Source organism: Pungitius pungitius, chromosome 14 (genome assembly GCF_949316345.1).
Source record: "Pungitius pungitius chromosome 14, fPunPun2.1, whole genome shotgun sequence".
In the NCBI taxonomy this organism is placed as follows: Eukaryota; Metazoa; Chordata; class Actinopteri; order Perciformes; family Gasterosteidae; genus Pungitius; species Pungitius pungitius.
The window spans coordinates 7,338,991-7,357,302 of record NC_084913.1 but is presented as its reverse complement, the minus strand read 5'-3'; the positions used below and the strand labels follow the sequence as shown (position 1 = coordinate 7,357,302).

The window sequence follows — 18,312 nt, the reverse complement described above, 5'->3', positions numbered from 1 at the left end:
CCATTATGCAGCAGGCGAAGGCGTGTTGTCAATGGCCAGTTTTAAATGATCTAATGAAACCCTACAAAGCAATACAACAAAAAACGGTCACTACGCAATATTGATCCAGATGTCGATTCGCCGTGTAAGTGCCCCGGAGAAGGGAGGAGGATAACGCGAGATGTGTCCGAGGTATTCGGAAAACCCTTCGTTTTGCACGGGATAAATTAGCGACTATGCATTAAAACGTTTGCTAACAAGTCGTATACATTGCATGTGTCGTCCAAGCCTCTAAATATCTAGCCATTTCTGACAGAATATGGAGGATGTAGATGAAAAAAACAAGTCGTTGCGCTTTTCTTTCTGGATGCTCTGCCGAACTTTTATTTTGAAGGCAGAGTCCGGTGTTACATTATAAACCTTCCGTCTGGTCTACGTAGAGTTGTGCATCACGCCGTCAACACGGACCCAACGCTTAGCGTTCACTTAAGGTTAGCAACCACAGAATTCACACATTTTAAAACAACAAAGACTGCCATATAGCAACGACATCATTTGGGATTGTGTTGGATAGTTTTACCTTTTACCAAGTACGGTTTGACGTTTCAAGCTAACGTCAAGCTAATGAAAGCTAACTGTGAGTTAAATTCATAACCCGCGCGTCTCAACGTGACGCTCGTTGTCATTTATTTGGTTGAGTAACGTTAGTTAACGTGTGTTGCTTTCTGTCCTGTTTTTCACTCCCATATAACCGTAGTCTGCCTCGAGTTTAGCAACCCTACCCGAAGTTCAGCATCTGACGTTGATTAACGTGACTCGAGAGTTAACGTTAATGTTGCATTGCAAATATGTCACGTTAGTCTTGAATTACGACGACCTCATATCCTTCAGAGCAGAGTTCAGAGTGGAAAAAGGGAACTTTGGGTTCCTTGAATCCTCGCAACCGTTCACTTAACCAGTCTGTCCAAAGTGTCTCTCTCCATCGATGAATGAATGCAGATCAGAATCCCCAGTGGCATCATATTTAATACGATCTCGTGTGTCTTTCAGAGGGATGCTGCGACGTCCAAAGCCATCCGACTCTGAGGCGGACCTCCTAAGAGAGCAGGAGAAGTTTCTGACCTCTGGGGCACCTTCTTCTGCCAATGTGGTCCGCAGACCCGACAAGAGGAGAGGCCAGGCTGGAGAAGGAGGGCAAGATAACGTGGCTAATGAAGGGAGACAGAGGGATGTTGTCACTATAGAAGGTGAGTGATGAGTCTGTTTTTTCCCCTTCATTTACCATATAAAAAACTCCCGGACAGTTTTCATTTCGTGGGTTTTCCCAGGCTCCACATGAGGCTCGGTGGGTAGGTATCAGTCACGAGTTACACAACAATGTCTAACCATGGGCCCTATATGTTGCTATGTAAGATTATTAAATATCTTTTATGTTTTCTCCAGATCTTCCGGACCAACTCCCGTCACTGACGCCAGCCCCTCCTAAGAAGTCTCGGTTCAAAGCCGGTCGCGTTACCTTCGAGGATGAGGATGCTGGCGAGAGGCTGGACCGACATGACATTCACGTCAGTGCTATTCTCTCAAGAATAGTTGTAAGTACCTGTTGTTTTGTGCAAATCCCAAGTATGAATCATAATCTGTGACTGCAGTCTCTCCATGTACACACACATTTAGTGTGTTTTTAGCTAAGTTTTATCTAAAGGTATCAATGTTTTAATTTATTATTTCATTAATGGATCTGTAACATCTGTCTTTGTTTAAGGAAAGAGATACCAGCTCTACTCCGATATCTCTACCAGCACACACAGGCATGGCTTTCCCTAAAGTTATGCACCGTTCAGGAACCAGCAGTCAGGTAAGGAAACGCTAAAAAAAAATTAGTAACAGACTGGAATCTGATAATATCCTTTAAAGATTTACTATTCAAGCTTGAATAGCGTTCAACTTGATCCATTCATCCTTGCTGACCAGGTGCCGCTGTCGTCCGCTGCTGGAAAGAAGAGCCTCTTTGCACGTGAGTTAGCAGCTCAGCGGCTGAAGGAGGGACAGACAGCTTTACGCTGCGCACCAGAAGCTTCCCACACACCTGAACGCAGAGAGCAGAACCTGCCGCCTGACAACAGCATGGAGACGGACCAGCGTGGCGCAGCAGGCCATCGTGAGTTAATAATTCACACGCTGGTGGACCCCGGTGCTTCACTGCTTACATTATTCTGGTCTCCCTTTTGTCTTCATCTGCCCTCTCTTCTCCACTCACCAGAGCCAACTGCGGTCACAGGTGCCGGTCGGGGGGTCGGGGGCCCAGATAGCTCAGCGGAAAGCACGCGGATCCACAGGGAGAACCAGGCTAAGCTGCAGGCCATGTCTCAGTCCGAGATTCTCCTGGAGCAGAAGAAGCTCTTGTCTCAGCTCGGTAGGCAACTATGTCGTCCTCATGATTTAATATATATTGATATGAAGTCGTATGCGTGAGCTTGTATAATAACTAGTACATTGTTGGTACCACTGCGTATAAGACATCATTATTTCTACTTCCCAGATCCCAAACTAGTGGACTTTGTTAGATCTCGCAAAGCCCAGAGTGGCCCGTCCTCTGCCTCCTCATCCAAACAACCCCAGGGCGAAAACAGCAAGCACAATTTTCCTCTTGAAAATAGGAACAGACAACCAGTCTCCTCCGATGCTGCTTTGCTGTTTAAAACCCCCCCAGAAGTAGAGATGGAGCAGGAGGACGAGGAGGAGGAGGTTCTGCCACCACCTGCTGTGACAGGTAGGATGGATTTAAAAGCAACCTTTTTTTTTAATCAGGTCGACCTTGTGAGTTGTTCCTGGTCTCTACAGCAGCAACAAATTGATATGTATGACAAAGCTGTTATTTCGCACTACGTCTTGCTTATATTGCAGTAGTGTAATGTACTTAATTAAAAATATTTACTTTACTAAATAATTCATATTATGCAACTTTCTACTTCTTTTCCACATCTCAGAGATAAATATTGTACTTTTGAACCAACCTCATTCATCTGACCGCTTTAGTTGCTCCACAGATTACAATTAACCCCACTTGTCCATCGCGCCTGTCTCTTAACTGCATTCCTGCCTTCATCTTCCTCCTGATGTTTCTCACACACTTCTTTTTTTCTGCCTGCTTCCCTTTCTCTTAAGGGTCCATTCTCTTGATTATATAATTAATGTGCGATGCTTCTGCTGCGAGGCTAAAATCCTGACATAATGCTGATCATTGACTTCCGTTGATTAATCAGCAGGAAGGCCGGACAGAGCCAGAAGTAGCCACTTTATGCAATGAAGTTACTGCAGATCATTCAAACAATAGATACTCCCAGTCCTGGCGAAAGTGTTGCCAAGTGATCGTATGAAGGCAACATGCGCACCACCCATCCAATCTGCATTGATTTATTTAGAAAGAGTCGTTAGTTTGGTCCTCAAGGACCATGAACAATAAAAGATGATTTATGGCCTTTGGTTTGGGAAGAGATAACCAGATATTTAATCCCAACTGTGGGAAGGATTAGTTAGCAGAAGTGCTTTGTGTCACTTTATCGGTACTGCCTACAACAGTCAAACCAATTATTACACAAAAGCATACACAGTCAAGAACCTATTTTTTAAATCCTTGTGTTGTGGGAATTTAGAAAAGGACCTGCTGCTGAAGCCTCAGAAGGAATGGGTCAACATGGATAAGCTGGAGCCGGAGAAGCTGGAGTGGATGAGAGACTTGCCTGCGCCCAGAAAGAAAGGAACCAACAAGGTAAAGCAATATTTCTTACGCCACCAGCAGATGCCATTTCTTTCTAAATTCTCAATTTCAGGAATACCTTTTTAATGAGTTTTGTAATTGGTAAACAAATGTTGTGGTTGTGTACACTGATAGGCCATGCAGGCTCGGTTTGACTTTGCTGGGGCCTTGATTCCTCCCACTGAGGATTTGCCCACCCATTTAGGCCTGCATCATCATGGGGAGGAGCCTGAGGTCAGTGGACAATTTTCATTTTATTTGTACTATTGTTTTTTTCTGTTTGCAACCCTATCAGATCTATTCATCATGTTTTTCCTGTCATCTGTCACCTGTCGTCTTTTGAATTTCTTGTCTTGCTCATTTCAATGCAAGGTTGTCATTGGATTGGTTTTTCGTGAACATTTTGTCCAGAGAGCATTCTTGTAAAATTAAACATAGAAGCAATTCCACTCTCTGATTTGGAACTTTTTATGACACCTTTAAAAAAGTGAAGCCTCTGAGACTGAAAACCAGATTAATCTCAACATTAGCATTACAGACAATGCGCCAGATATTTTGCGTTGAGATGATTTTGCTCCTAACATTGAGGATTTCTCCGCAGCGGGCCGGTTACTCCCTGCAAGAGCTATTCCTGCTGTCTCGGAGTCAGCTCATCAGGCAGAGGAGTTTGGCCCTAGGCACCCTGGCCAACATCCTCTCAAAGGTACACAAACAAACACACACACACACACACAGTTGCTGTGAAGAAGCACATGTCTTTGTTATGTAGTCACCCAAGTGGTGGATTTGCTTACCCCGTAGGCCCGAGCTGGGGAGTACCGGTCAGTTCTGAAGGGCAGCGTGGTGTCCACGGTGCTGGACGCGGGCCTGCTCTTCCTGCTCCGCTTTGCCCTGGACGACAGTGTGGAGGCAGTGATGTCTGCAGCCGTGCACGCACTCAAAGCCCTTCTTGTGTGTGAAGACGATGAAGTAAGACAATCCATTAAAGCATGCCGTCCTTCTCATGTGATTGTGTAATTGTGTAATGTCTACAAAGACTACTAAAGTTTGATGAGTAACTGCAAAATGCAGTGCACAAATAAGTCACAGCAACATTAACCAGTTATTGAAAAATATTTTAAAACCAGAAGCAAAATCTGAGTCCCAATCCTAGTGTCTTGTCCCGAATGTTCAAATGTGAATTGTTGGCCATCTCAGGAGTGTTTGGACTGCACCTTCTCTTGGTTTCGCGGCCTCGCCTCCTTCCCCCTGCTGCCGTCTGCTCAGGAGGAGGAAGAAGAAGAAGAGCAGGACGAAGGGCTGCCCGAAAGTATGAAGGAGACGGCTGAGGAGAAAGAGGAGAGGAAGACTGATCACGATGTGGCCAGGCAGGATGTTGTCAAGGTACTTTTTACTTTTCTTTGGCTTTCTCAGGTTTAGCTATCCGTGTCATTTGGGTGCAAAGGCGCACAAACACTGATGGGAGAGCGAGCTGGGCTTCAGCAGTGTAACAGACAGCTTTACAAATTGCATACTTTATTTTTAGTACAACTGAGTAACAGAGCGAGCTGAACCGCGTGTGCTTTTTTTTAGCGGTTCAACAGAGAACCCTTTAAATACATTACGGTTTGCTAGTTACTCACTGCTAATAAATATATCCAGTAGTCCTCAGGTGCTTGCACCTCCTTTTGCCCTCAGCAATACAACCGTCAAGTGGGAAGTTAATTTGATAAACGATTTTCGAGAAAGTCAGAGGCCATATGAGTCTTTCTCCATTTTTGTTTTGTAATGGAAATGAACAGGGATTATTTAGTTCTGTAAATACAGACAGAATGCTTGCTTTGTGTGTTTCAGGGTCTGTTAAAGATAAAACTGCTCCCCAGGCTGCGTTACATCCTTGAGGTGTTCCGACCTTCTCCTCCAGTGGTCCAGGACGTCCTGCAGATCCTCACTCGTATCGCTAGGCACTCGTCCATCTCTGCCACCCAGGTAACAACAACAAAAGCAACAAAAAGAGTCTCTTAACTGCGATTTGTCAAACATGCTCGCAGTGCAATGAACTTTTTTCCCCCTTATCAAATGTAGTAAGATTGCATTTCACTCGCAGGTGCTCGAATGTCCTCGCCTGATGGAGACGGTGTTGTCGGAGTTCCTTCCCGCTTCCTGGACGGTGCCCTCTTCGGCCGTTCCTCAGTCTGTGTACGGGCTCCCGCTGGCCGGCGCCTTGAAGCTGTTGAGAGTGTTGGCCACCTCTGGCAGACATGCCTGTGCCAGGCTGGTAAGCGCCGCTGCAGGCAACGGTGTAGTGTAGCTTTGCCGTGCGTTAGAATGACTTTGTGTTTAGGGTCACTGATGCAGCCCTCGCGACCGAATGTAAAACGAGTCGAGCAGAATATGAAATACTACGCTTTTCCTGATTTATACACATATTGATAACCTCATGATATGCACCGTGTAATTGCCATCCACTTTTCCATGTTAATGATCCCGTTATTGTTTGTCTCCCCAGTTCAACTCCCTTGGAGTGAGGGAGCGTCTGCCCTGTCTGCTGAGTGTGGAGCCCGCTGAGCTGCTGGTGGAACCGACCGAGGCCCTGAGGATCACCACCGAGGCCTACAGGCTGTGGGCGGTGGCAGCCGCCTACGGACAGGCCTGCCAGCTATACATGCAAGTGAACGCATCCGATCAGACCAGGGAGAATGGACCTGATTAGATGGGGGAGGGGGGTCTGACCTCACTCCATCCCAGCAGGGCAGCGGGTTCGTCTCACAGTTCTTGTCACTGTGCTTCCACAGAGACCTGTATCCGGGCTTAGCGAAGACGTTGCAGTCGGTTCACGCGGTCCTCTCCCTCGCGGATCCTCTGCTGCCTCTGCAGCTCCAGCGGGTCCTCGCTCTCCTTTCTCTGCTCACGCAGGTCACACACACAGCCGGATGCCACCAGGAGCTACAGACTGGCATGGTCAGGTATACATCATTTAATACGTCTATTAGAATCAAAGAGGTTTGGAAAAATTATCACACACTTGGATCCTGTTTATCAACGTTTATAGCTGCAACAATTTATCAGAAACTATTTAGATAATAATTTAAGTAAAAAGGAATAAAGGTTTATATTTTCCTGTGTCTTTACTCCTCTGTAACAGTAACATTTTATATCTTGTGGACAAAACAAGACATTTGAGGACGTCAAGCTCGACTTTGGTCTTTAACATGTCAGAAGAATTGTGTTTTTTCCAAACAGCTTATTAATCAATCAATAAAGACCAAAACTGACAGATTATCAATGCTGAAAATGCCTTTTGTTGCAGCCCAATACACATGACCCACTCTGTTTTATCACAGCTGCCAGGGAGAGGAATGCCCCCCTCCTCCCCCAGTGTCTTGGGGTCATGTCACAGGGTTGCAGGCTTCCCTGTTGGGACATTTGAGGGGCTTTGTGAAGGACCTCGATAATCCAGTTCAGAGAGACGTCAGCCTGGTCGTCATACCGGCTTACTTAACTTACCTCGAAGCTTACTACCATCAGCTCTCCCGACAGGTGTGTCTTGCGGTCCCCCCACAGGTTCACGTTGTTATATTATATATATTTCATTATATTTTTATCTTATCCCTGCACTATGTTGTCTGCTGTCATGCACCAACCGCCAAGTCAAATTTCATGTATGTCTGACATATTATGGCAATAAACGTTTCCTGATTCCTAATCTGTGAGTGCTTTAACAAGCTATGAATCCGTGAACTTATACGACTTTCTCAGAACTGTTTCAAGCCGGTCGAGACCCTTCAGGAAATAGAGCGGCTGGCGTCCGAGATTCTCGTCCCTCTGATGTCCCACCATGCTTTCCAAGGCCTGATTGACAACCTAAAGTAGGTCTCACTGTGCAACCAGGACAGTCTTGTTATTTCTTGTTTTCAGTTGTCACATTGCCAAGTAGTAATGTCTAGATAAGGAAAACTGCTTTTGTTCTTGACCTGGACCAACATTTCTATCTTTTTCTCCAGGTCTTCCTCCCTGGTGTGTAACGTCCAGTCTGATCGCTTGGGCCCAGAAACCGCTCCCAGCCTCCCTGGTCTGGCCTGCCCAGGATGGAGGGACCGCCCGGGGGTGGTTTCTCCTAACTCCCCCGTCCCTCTGCTCACAGCCCTGGGGCTTCTACTGGAAACAATCACAGGAATCCACAAAGGCCTCAGCAACAAGGTGCAAATTCAGTGAAAGTTGGGGAGAACTTTAGGGGGCTTTTTTTCACAGTGCGAGCACGGGGGACAGACAATAATGAGCCGTGCAATACATATATTTGGTTCATTGGAGTTTATCACTGCTAAGCAAACCTTCAGTAAAAGGATCCACAGTCATCTGTTGTCGTGGCCTCTTGGCATCTTTATTTATTTTAATCTGCCACTCCCCCTCTCTGTCTCTAGTTCACCAGCCTCCTCCTGTCAGAGCCTGTGACCAGTTACCTGAGAAGTTGCAGTCAGGCTATGCCCCCCCTTTGTCACAGCAGAGCCTGGCTCGTCCGTCATGAACACCACCTCCTTTACCTGCTGCTGCGGCTGGCGCACAGACTGGTAGACGCCAGCTTCGATAAAAGTTCACTTAAAGCGTGACGTTAAAGCTTTGTTTCAGTAAAAGTATCTTTGCTATTTATTCTGGTTGTGGTAGCTTTCTATTACAAACCAAGTCCACCTTTCACTAGTAATGCTTACTAACGCATTCTAATTTTCCGCTAATCAACCATTTTTGTTTCTTCTCAGGTGTCCATTGAACCCGAAGTGGCCAAGCATGCTTCTCTTTACCACCAGGTGGCGCTGGTTCTGCTGCCTTGGTTGTTACCAGGCAGTGAATACCTGGGACATGAACTCCTCTCCACCATCATCTTTAACAAGGACTTTATATTGTAAGCCGACTCTACTTCACTCATTTTGAGTTTAAATTGTATTGGCCACACAATCAACACTTGCGGAAAGTGATACCTGTCTTCCTTTGCTTCCTCTGAGTGACGGCATTACTCATATGTTTGCTTCCCAGAGAGGCCCACAGCGGCGGACCCGAGGCCGTCGAGCTGGGAGAGCTGAAACTCCAAGAGGAAACGCACCAACACACCTCTCCCTCTCTGCAGACAGTTGGAGCCCTGCTGAGAGAAGCCTGCATCCAGCTGCCGTCCATACGAGGCTGCTTCCTCACTCATCTGGCCCATCTGGAGCCATCCGTGCTGACGTCGCGAGACGCTCTCCTCGGCCGCAACCCCTGGATCAGCTCCCATCTCCTGCCAGAGCTCACTGGTCCCAGCGTGCCATCCGATTGGCCTTTCCTCCCCCTCGTCAGTCTGTATGAGCGGACAGGTCTGTCCGAGGGGGGAGGGCTGGAGGTGGAAGACCTCCCGCAGGGCGCCCTGCAGGCGGTGACCCACTGTCTGCAGTGGCTGCTGCTGCTGGAGGTCTGGAGGGAAGAGGCATTAAAGGTACACGCCCAATTAGATTTTTTTGATATTGTGAAAATATTTTTTGACTGTTGTCCTTTTTATAACAATCACCAAATGTCCTTTAGACCAACTTTGCAGCTTTCGTGGAGACTGACATTTGTCAATGATTTTCATTGGTTCTTAAGTGAGAACAGAGTGAACGCACTGCTCCGCCCTTTAGGAATTTCTTTTGGAGATTCTTGTCTCTGGCACAATCTACAACAGGGCAACGGCTCTGACATACGGAGAGCACATGTCTGCAGTTCAAGCACGCGTCGTAAACCTGGCCTAGACTTCTTGTGGCAAATTTTCTCCACAACAAATGTCAAATTAATTTGTCCATTTATTGGTTCTTGTTACTAACTTCCAGAACATTTGTTTCATATTGTAGGTGATCCTTCCTGTGGCCAAACTCGCCCGCCTGTCCTGTGTGTTCCTGTGTTCCAGTGACTTGTTCCTGGAGAGACCTGTTCAGAAACTGACCTGGGGTCTGTTCAGACTGCTAACCAGGTCTGGAAATGTTTGATGTCCTTAACTCTCGCAGTACAAAAGCTAAATTGAGCGCAGAGAATTGGGTCAAACTACGTTTCTTCCCATTTTCAGACGCTCAAGGCTGGACTCTCTGGACTTGAACGTCCCTCCTCCCGGCCTAGCTTCCTTCCAGGACCTCTACTCTGCTCTTCTCAGCCAGTTCGAAGCGGTGTCCTTCGGAGACCGGCTGTTTGGCTGCTGGCTGCTCTTACCCTTGCAGAGGAGGTACAGCGCCACCATGAGGCTGGCTGTGTTCGGAGAACATGTGGGAATGCTGAGGTCACTGGGAGTCACTCTGGCTCAGGTACAAAATTATTTCCAGTAAATTAACTGTTTCTTCTGTGATTAATTTATGACCCATTGGGATTAATTCGTTTTCGTCTTTCTGCCACTTTGTTTGAAGCTCTCCATTCCTATCGAGCGGTTCACCTCGCCCCCCGAGGACTCCCTCCCTCTCCTCCATCTCTACTTCCGCTCGTTGGTGACGGGGACCCTGAAGCCCTGCTGGTGTCCTGTCTTATATGTGGTCACCTTATCTCACGTCAACGCTTTCATCTTCTCTCAGGATGCTGCAGCGCAGGTACAGAACAGAATGCCACCAGGCTATTGTTAATGAAGTCTGTTGCACTGCCCCATTTATAAATGTTAGGATTGTGCTTTTTGGCCACAGTAAAACAAATGTCACAAAAGCAGAAGCTGCAACAGCGGCAATACATCAAGGGTTAGATTTGTGAGAGTGGATTTTATGCACTTTTTCTGCACCAAATAAATAAATAAACCTTTTAACATTTTTCCATCGGCAAAACTCACATTTTATCGATAAACCGTCAAAGGAGCATCTTCTGAGTTGGTCTCACAAATTCCACTTGGCTCTTTTGTGATCCTAAATATTGATGTAAGTCATGGAATGTGACTTAACGGTTTAGAAGTAAACGCCCTATAATAAGAAACACATTCAGCAAGTTATTTACTCCATCCACAAAGACATTTGTTTTTTACTGCAGTGTTGCTGAAAAGACTCACACATGTAGGTGGATGGTTTGATAAATATACCCTTTAGACTAAAAGTGCGTCAGTTCACTACATTTACGAGACCTTTGATTTTAAATTCTCTCGCTCCTTTTTCCAGGAGGTTGAAGCAGCTCGGCACAGTATGCTGAGGAAAGTTCACTACCTGACCGACGAGGTACTTCGAAACTTTTTGCAATATGCTGCTTTCTCTCCTCCATCTTTTAATCTCTGATCTTCATACTCTGCCAGTCGTTTATTGATTGTACAAACTCACATGTAACTTTCTGAGGGGATTTTCTCTGAAAGTCATTGTTTTATTACCGTTTTTGGACCTGTTTTAAATCGTTCACAATTTATTTTCCTGCCACATTGTAGATATTGCAGAAAACTGTCAAAATTGTCCAATGATGACGTTGGAATATGCTTTCTGAAAAGAAAACACGGGCTCACTGCTGTGGGAAAGTCTCGTGAAGGCAGAGCTGCAGCTGACAGACGGACAGAGATGCTCACTGATCAATGTCTGTGTGGATCAATGACGGAGCTCCTACACGCTGCTCGTGTCTCGCTTCCAAATCAATTTCTACAAAGATTTCTTAAGACAGTTTGAAAAGTGATGACTCCTGCAAAATCAAATTCAAACCTAAATCTGTTCTTTTCTTTGTTTTTATGTAAAGCACTCGAAAAATGTCAATTGAATCAGTCACATTCCCCAGTCAAGTTTAACAAGAATGAACATATACATTACATGTCATTTAGCTGACTCTTTTATTTAACCATAAATAACCATAAGGATACGAACTCAAACTTAAAACAAGTTTCAAACTTTGATATACCAGCTGCATACAGACGGCCGTGATTATGGATGAGAGACTGAGAACAGAGCAGATTAATGTATCGCTTCCTTATGTGTTTAAATGTTTAAACTGTGCTTGCTGAGCAGGAGTAGTAATACAATATCGACTTGACACTCATGCAGGTGTCATTTCAGGGACGATAACAAGCATGGCCGGCTGGCAACCACACCCCCCGCTGCTCTTCTCACCTTTTCTCTTACTCATTTCCAGGTGTTGAGGAACCACTTGCTGCTCTTCCGTCTGCCACAACAGCAGGCAGAGTTTGGCTTTGATTTGTATGAGCAACTTCCTCCTATTCGAGCCAAACGTCTGGCGAGTGTCCTGAGACAACAACAGGGCCGCAGCGATCACAAAGGAGATTGAAAGCAGCAGGAAGTGGAAAAATACAAAAGTAGTTCTGGAGGCGGGACAATATGAGACTTGAGAGAAAAGAAAGAGGACAGCAAGTGAGACTTTAGTGTGAAATTATAAAAGATCCTCATCGAGGTTCCAAGAACATTATCTGTTGCCTTTTTTTCTTAAAAGACGCCCAACCAAAGGTACGTTTGGCCTGGCCTCTGCTTGGGGATCGATCTTGGCACTCTTGAAATTGTTTCTTGAATGAATAAAACATGTTTTCAATTTGATTTTCAGTGTTTCTTTACTTCATTGCAAATATAGTCCATAAAATATGAATTTGTCTTTAGCAGCAGATGCAAATCAACACAATTTGAATAAAATGTCATTGACTTTAAACTAATTAAAGGGGAAAAGGGTACATTATTTTGTTAATACTGTATAACAAATGGCAACAGTGCAGCCTAAAAGGACTGATGCGGAAATAAAAAAACAGAATCCGAAAAAGTGCAGTATCACATGGCGCTGCTGGGCAAAAGGCCTGTATTTTTTTTCATTTTCCCCCCAAAAGTTATAAAGCTGCTACTAAGATAAAAATGATAGTAAATACTTTTGGGCCTCCATCACCAGTTCAAATGTTTCTTTTCAAATTGCCTAATCTTCTCATTGTGTTTTTTTCTGCTGCTGTAGAATCTCCACCAGTCAAAAGAGATGGTGCTCATGGAGGTGGAGTCTTTCTTCTTCCAAATGAGCAGAGTGTTTTGTGGTTAACTTCCAAACCTCTGCCCCTCTAAGGTATTTACCAACATCACACAGCATGGACACGGCCAGACAGCTTCAAGCCAGGTGTTACTTATGCTCTGATTAACTGGCCAAACCTGATTTAAAGGCAAAAAGTATTTTGATTTATTGGCTAAATTGGGAAATCCCCATGTATGTAATTGGCCTGTGGAAGACAATGGGATATCGGAGGGTAGCGCTCGTCCTACACGTGCTCTCATTCGTGGGAAAATGTGCAGTTTTTCCCGTTAGAAGAAAATAATCTGCCAAAAAGTCCTTTCAAACGTATCTGTAAAATTGCCCAATGTGATTCTAAATTAAATTCTATACAGACTATTCTTCTACTGTCTTTGCATCCGATTCACAGCTTCCACAGTTGGCTCTCTGTTATGGAGCTGATCCCTCCAGGCTTCTGTAACAACAAAGAACCACGCATTTAAGGCTTGAATCGTCAACTACGGTCTCAACTAATTCTATTTACCCAAATAGAGGACTGGCTGTGTTAAGCAATGTGTGAAGCGATGTCAAACAGCTTGACCAATCTGCAGAACGCTGTAATCTTGGAGAGTCTGTGCTGATCAGACATCACAATCCTTGTTAAAACACCTTCCAAACAGAGGACATAATTGTATCACATATTACACTCCTCATGTAATCGATACGATTAAATGCAACATGCTGGAATGATATCACACCTGTGTGCACAGAGCGGGGGTAGCATCATCCATTTAACATCAACACTATTCCATTTAACTCCATTTAGCTTTAACAGTCTTCTAAACTATCCAATCAAACTTTTGTTCTTTTGCTATTCAAATGTTTGTTATGAAGAAGTGTGTGATTATCACCTAATATTCCAATATTCCATTGGTGATATCTGGAAACATTCTTATAAACATATTTAATTATCTGCTGTGATGTCTAGCTCGTTTTTGTTAATTACATCATTTGGCACAGATGCACAGTTTGCTGTCGATTATTGAGAAACTCTGGTTTATTCTGTTCAACCTGCAGGCGATTCATTAAATACCTCAGAGAGTAAAGCTTCAAGTTGATTAACAGGCAAATAAGTGGTTGCTCTAGTATTTATATGTTGAGCTGTGTGAGGCCTCTCTGTCCGTGCACAGCTATTATCGCATTCCACTGCAGCAGACAGCATCATATCTGGGAGGAATGTAATATTCGGAGCCATAATGTAACAGTAAGAAGCGTCCTGTATTCCCCCCTCAGGCTAATCCCATAAGGTCTATTAGCAATATTGCTGCTGGTGGCCCTTTTGGTTCCTGCTGTTATCTTCGTTGGCTAATAGCTGCCAACTCCTTTCTCGGCGTGGAAGCAGCCTCTCAATCATGAATATGCCCTGAATTTGGAATTTGGCACTTATGTACGAATATAGTACAAACATGATGCAGTTGTAATATTTTCAAAACAACTCATAGGGAAGATCAAAAAACTGTTCAATGATTGTTGTTTATCTGCTGCGGTTCTCTCATTAAGTCATTTCATTTCGGTTGTAAAGTATCAGAGAAAAGAAGAAAACGTCCCACTCTCTTTTTGAACACATCAGATCTCAAAGTGATAGTAGACGTGGTTTGAAGTGACTGCAATGCAAAAATATCATCAATGTCTAAAAAGTTCTATATGATAATAAGAAACACGTGCACATATATAGACACATTGAAACCGTTACAAGAGGTTATTTATGTGTGGCTTCCTCAATGTCTCGCCTGTACGATGCAATAATACTGTCTGTGTGTGCATGTGTATGTGTATAAATAATAAGCCACAACTGTATTCTTTTTGCTTTTCCACATCAAAGTGGTCTTTCAAGATGATTAATGACTGACGTGGGGTGCAGCTTGCTCTCATCAGTCAAAGAATCCCATGCAGAGCATCTTCAAAGGTTTGAGGGGCCATGAACGGACTGTTTATCGCGTTATCAGCGAAAGTATGACTAAAGGACGCATCGGACTTCTGCTCGCTTCATCTGCACGAGGCCAATGTCAGACCAAAGCAACAGGCTCTTTTAGGCTCTCTTCTTTTCTTTGGTCTCCTCTTTTTAGGAGGTCTTGATTTGCATTCTGGATAAATAAGTTAAATATTTAAAATGACAAAGTCCTTGAAAGTCGCCTTCGGACAGATTATTATATTTTATGATAGAGCCTTGAGTGAGGATAAGAGATCCCCTCTAAGAATTTGACACTTTTTGCTCAGACATCCTTTCAGAACCAAAGCCCCTCACTGTAATTCTCCCGTCTCACCAGGAAGAGATGCTGTTTCGACAGCTGTCACTCCTGGTTTCCAACTTTCCAAAGTCGCAGACATGCAGGAACATGAGTGGACTAAATGAGTGTCACCAGGTCCTGATTCCATTAGGTGCTTTTGTAATTCACTGAAACTGATTATATTAGAGAGGGGGGGGCGGGGGGGGCATGATGCTCTCACGATGTCCCGCTAACAAAGCCTGCCTTCAGGCCTCGGCTACTCAGATTGAAAAACAAGAAGAGATGAGAAACCTTTTTAAATGTATTGTGTGTGTGATGACTATAAAACTCACTAGGCTTGAATGTGATTGAGCTGGTGTTAGGTTGTGTGTGTGTGTGTGTGTGTACATCACACAAAAGATGTATTTATGAGTATAGGCCCACCACCAAGCGTCACTAATGCTTCAAAAAAAGTAGGAGAACACACTGAATTCATTAATCTTAATTTCAAAGAGATGGTTCATCAGTGTGAGTGTGGTTCGAACTTCAATAAGATGTTCTCCCTGGACCCTTCATTAAAAAGTATAAAGCACACCAAAGGAGAACATAACATGTCCATCAAAGTCTGCATTTACACCAATAATGGTTTGTTTTTCTAATAAAGATGACCAACATCAAACCCCCGGCTGTATGTTGAAGGCACGGCGCTCTGTCTTCTCGTCAGGTTCGCTGCTCGCCGTCTTCCTTTCTTGTCTCATCTTTTTTTCCTTAGTTGGAGGAATGTTAAATATTTAATGGCCAGCTAACGAGGGACCATGCATGAGATGTGCGTCCCGGCATGAAAAGCAGACGGTTTGGGAGCAAAGAAGACACTGAACTATTTGAGCAGCTACTGAATACTTAAAGTTGAAACTTAAACACAACTGAATTTAAAGAACGAGTTCTTGTGATTATGAAATGTGAAATTTATTGATATGTCAATTTTTGAAGAAGGATTTCGAGCCAGAGAATTTATCTTTAATTCAACATCAACAGTAAACAACATTTTAAGTCACCAATTATGTGAGTAAAAGAAATCGGGATCACGAGCTCGAAAACACACACTGATGAAATGGGAAAACGGGCTGAAGCGATGCGGCAGACAGCCTGTACAGAAGGAACGAATCCCTGTTTACGCGAGAGCATTAAAAGCACGTTAACATCCACCTAAATGGAGTTAAACGTTTCCATTACAGCCATTAACCTACAATGAGGACGGCAATGACGCGACAAAATGAGAGTTCAAAGTGTGAAAGTCAGTGCACACTAATTAATTTCAGCACTGAGCGTGTGTGTGTGTGTGTGTGTGTGTGTGCGCGCTTTTAAACCCATTAAAACCGCCAATATGTAAGTGATTCCTTTAAAGGGCAGCTTTGTGTTAATTATTTCTTCTTAAACACCCCCAATGTGATGTGACACACCAACACACACACACACATTTTAAAACACATAGACATATTGATTGTGTGTCTGTCTGAGTGAGCAGGAAGTGCAGCATAATCAGACATTAGGATTAAGTCGAACCAGTTAATGACCCACTTTAGCTGTGTGTGTGAGTGTGTGTGTGTGTGTGTGTGTGTGTGTGTGTGTGTGTGTGTGGTGGTGGAGGCAGACTTTTGGAAACATCCAAAGGACACAGTTGACTGAGTGAGGACTTTTGCATTGGACAGTTTAAAAGAATCTTGAAGAATCATGAATCCCTGATGGAAGCGGTTCAATGCACGATGCCGATTCAAACTCCACACCAGCTTTTCTGATTTTAATATGTGGTTGAGGTAACTCTGATGACATCATTATATTAAATTTGGAATCTTTGTAAAGCCCTAACCCTAACCCTAACCACACCCAAATGCATGAGAGTGTAAAAGCCCGTTTACCTTTGAGGCATGCAGTAAAACAAAGATTAGAGAATGTATGGTAAATGCGATTAATTGATGTACAAATGGTCATTTTGAAGATACGGTATTACTTTAAATAACAATTATTTAACCCTCTAACAGCGTCCGAATCTAAAATTGGAGTCAATTTACCACTGAAGCTCAGATTGATGTTGAATACTCCAGACGTGCGAATCCCCTTCACACGTCTACGTCTACCTGACATGTACCTGGTAGGTCGAGCCTGGTTATTCTAGTATGTGTGTGCGTGCAGTGCGTGCAGTGTGTGTGCGTGACGCTTTGTCGTCATTCCACATGTGCATGAGCTCCAACACATTTTTGGCCGGGTGGCTGTCGTATTGTTTCCATTTTTTTCCCACATAATCTTTCTCAGCTCTTCACTTCAGTCACATGATTCAAGTGGGATTTTTCCCCCACTGCCTGTGTATTTGGAAAAAGACAACTGTTGCTGTTGAATATGAGGGGAACGCTAATCATCATTAGGGATTCATCTGCTGTTGCTCTTTCCTCTCACATTCACACATATTATAATAAAGCTCGAGTGTGAGATGAGTCGGGAAGGCGATTCTTTTTCATACTCAGGCCTGCAGTTTATTTCTCACCCACTTTGCCGTTTTGACTCCTCTCACACAATCTCACTGGTGATCTCCATCCGTCAGTGTTTTTGGGCTGTCGATCGTAGTCTCATCACCGGGGTTTGTTCTGGTGCTGCTCAGGACACGCTCCCCAAGCACAGATCTCCTTGTAGTCTAAACAGTCTGTTTTTCTTCAAGACCATAAGGTTGCAACTAACCAATTCCTCCGGGACAACTTTCTGTCGAATGTCTTCCGTTTGGTCCACAGAGCAGAATCCGGTGCTGTTTTCCATCCAGCTGACCTCAAAGCCTCCCCCCCTCTCCCTCCTTCACCTGACGCCACGCGCCCACCTACACACCTGTTGCCTCTTTCCTCGTCTGTGCTCTGCAGGCGCTCCCTTGCTGGTTTCTTTGGGGGGTTTCCTTGTTGTGTGATTTGGGCTTTTGTGAAGCCACGTGTTGCCTGTGTAGCTCAGACCCGCCGCGACATCGTCAATGACGTCAGCTGCTTCAGCAGCACCAACATTTTGAATCCGACCTTGACCTCTGCGTTTTTTTGTTTGTGAGAGCTGCGATGACATCACCCTCAGACGTGCTTTTTGTTCAGTGCAAATCAGAAAATGACATAAACGCTCAGATAGCAAACATTGTTAACCTCATGTTTTTACTAGAAGCTCGTCGATGGCATCCACGGCCCCCAGAGAAATGTAATTTACTTAATTCAGATTTAATATAGCAGGTCATGGAAGGACAAGGGGAGGTGTCTATAAAGTCCAACTTTTTTTGGCTTGTGTTCTTCTCAGCAGCAATGTCTTTGCTGATGAATTTTGCCAAAAAATGAAGAGATCAGAAATGATGGCAGAGCAAGAAATCTCCAGACGGAGTGGAGCGATGGGCTTATTTATCCC

The 18,312-nt window shown here is 44.3% G+C and overlaps 1 protein-coding gene across 3 annotated transcripts; it reads left to right on the top strand.

Moving 5' to 3' along the window:
* Window positions 1–77: 77 nt before the first annotated feature.
* On the top strand, window positions 78–12,198 carry rpap1 (RNA polymerase II associated protein 1). Of its 3 annotated transcripts, none has more exons than XM_037487146.2 (27): window positions 78–171; window positions 1,030–1,226; window positions 1,423–1,571; window positions 1,742–1,834; window positions 1,951–2,137; window positions 2,240–2,392; window positions 2,519–2,749; window positions 3,633–3,748; window positions 3,872–3,970; window positions 4,338–4,439; window positions 4,538–4,705; window positions 4,934–5,119; window positions 5,570–5,704; window positions 5,823–5,993; window positions 6,225–6,382; window positions 6,511–6,681; window positions 7,060–7,255; window positions 7,475–7,584; window positions 7,720–7,915; window positions 8,137–8,283; window positions 8,470–8,612; window positions 8,744–9,176; window positions 9,568–9,686; window positions 9,780–10,011; window positions 10,111–10,287; window positions 10,837–10,893; window positions 11,783–12,198. In XM_037487146.2, exons 1-27 carry the CDS (start codon window positions 161–163, stop codon window positions 11,933–11,935), a joined length of 4,290 nt encoding a protein of 1,429 aa, XP_037343043.2. In that variant the 5' UTR covers window positions 78–160; the 3' UTR covers window positions 11,936–12,198. The 3 variants fall into 3 exon arrangements, with proteins under 3 accessions (XP_037343043.2, XP_037343044.2, XP_037343045.2); XM_037487147.2 differs by lacking the exon at window positions 78–171 and adding an exon at window positions 377–470; XM_037487148.2 differs by lacking the exon at window positions 78–171 and adding an exon at window positions 530–616.
* Window positions 12,199–18,312: the final 6,114 nt, after the last annotated feature.

Bases quoted from the DNA above. Each gene is read 5' to 3' on its own strand.
- rpap1 (XM_037487146.2), top strand. The intron at 4,440-4,537 runs GTACACAAACAA...CTTACCCCGTAG, and splicing joins TGGCCAACATCCTCTCAAAG to GCCCGAGCTGGGGAGTACCG. The intron at 7,256-7,474 runs GTGTGTCTTGCG...CGACTTTCTCAG, and splicing joins ACCATCAGCTCTCCCGACAG to AACTGTTTCAAGCCGGTCGA.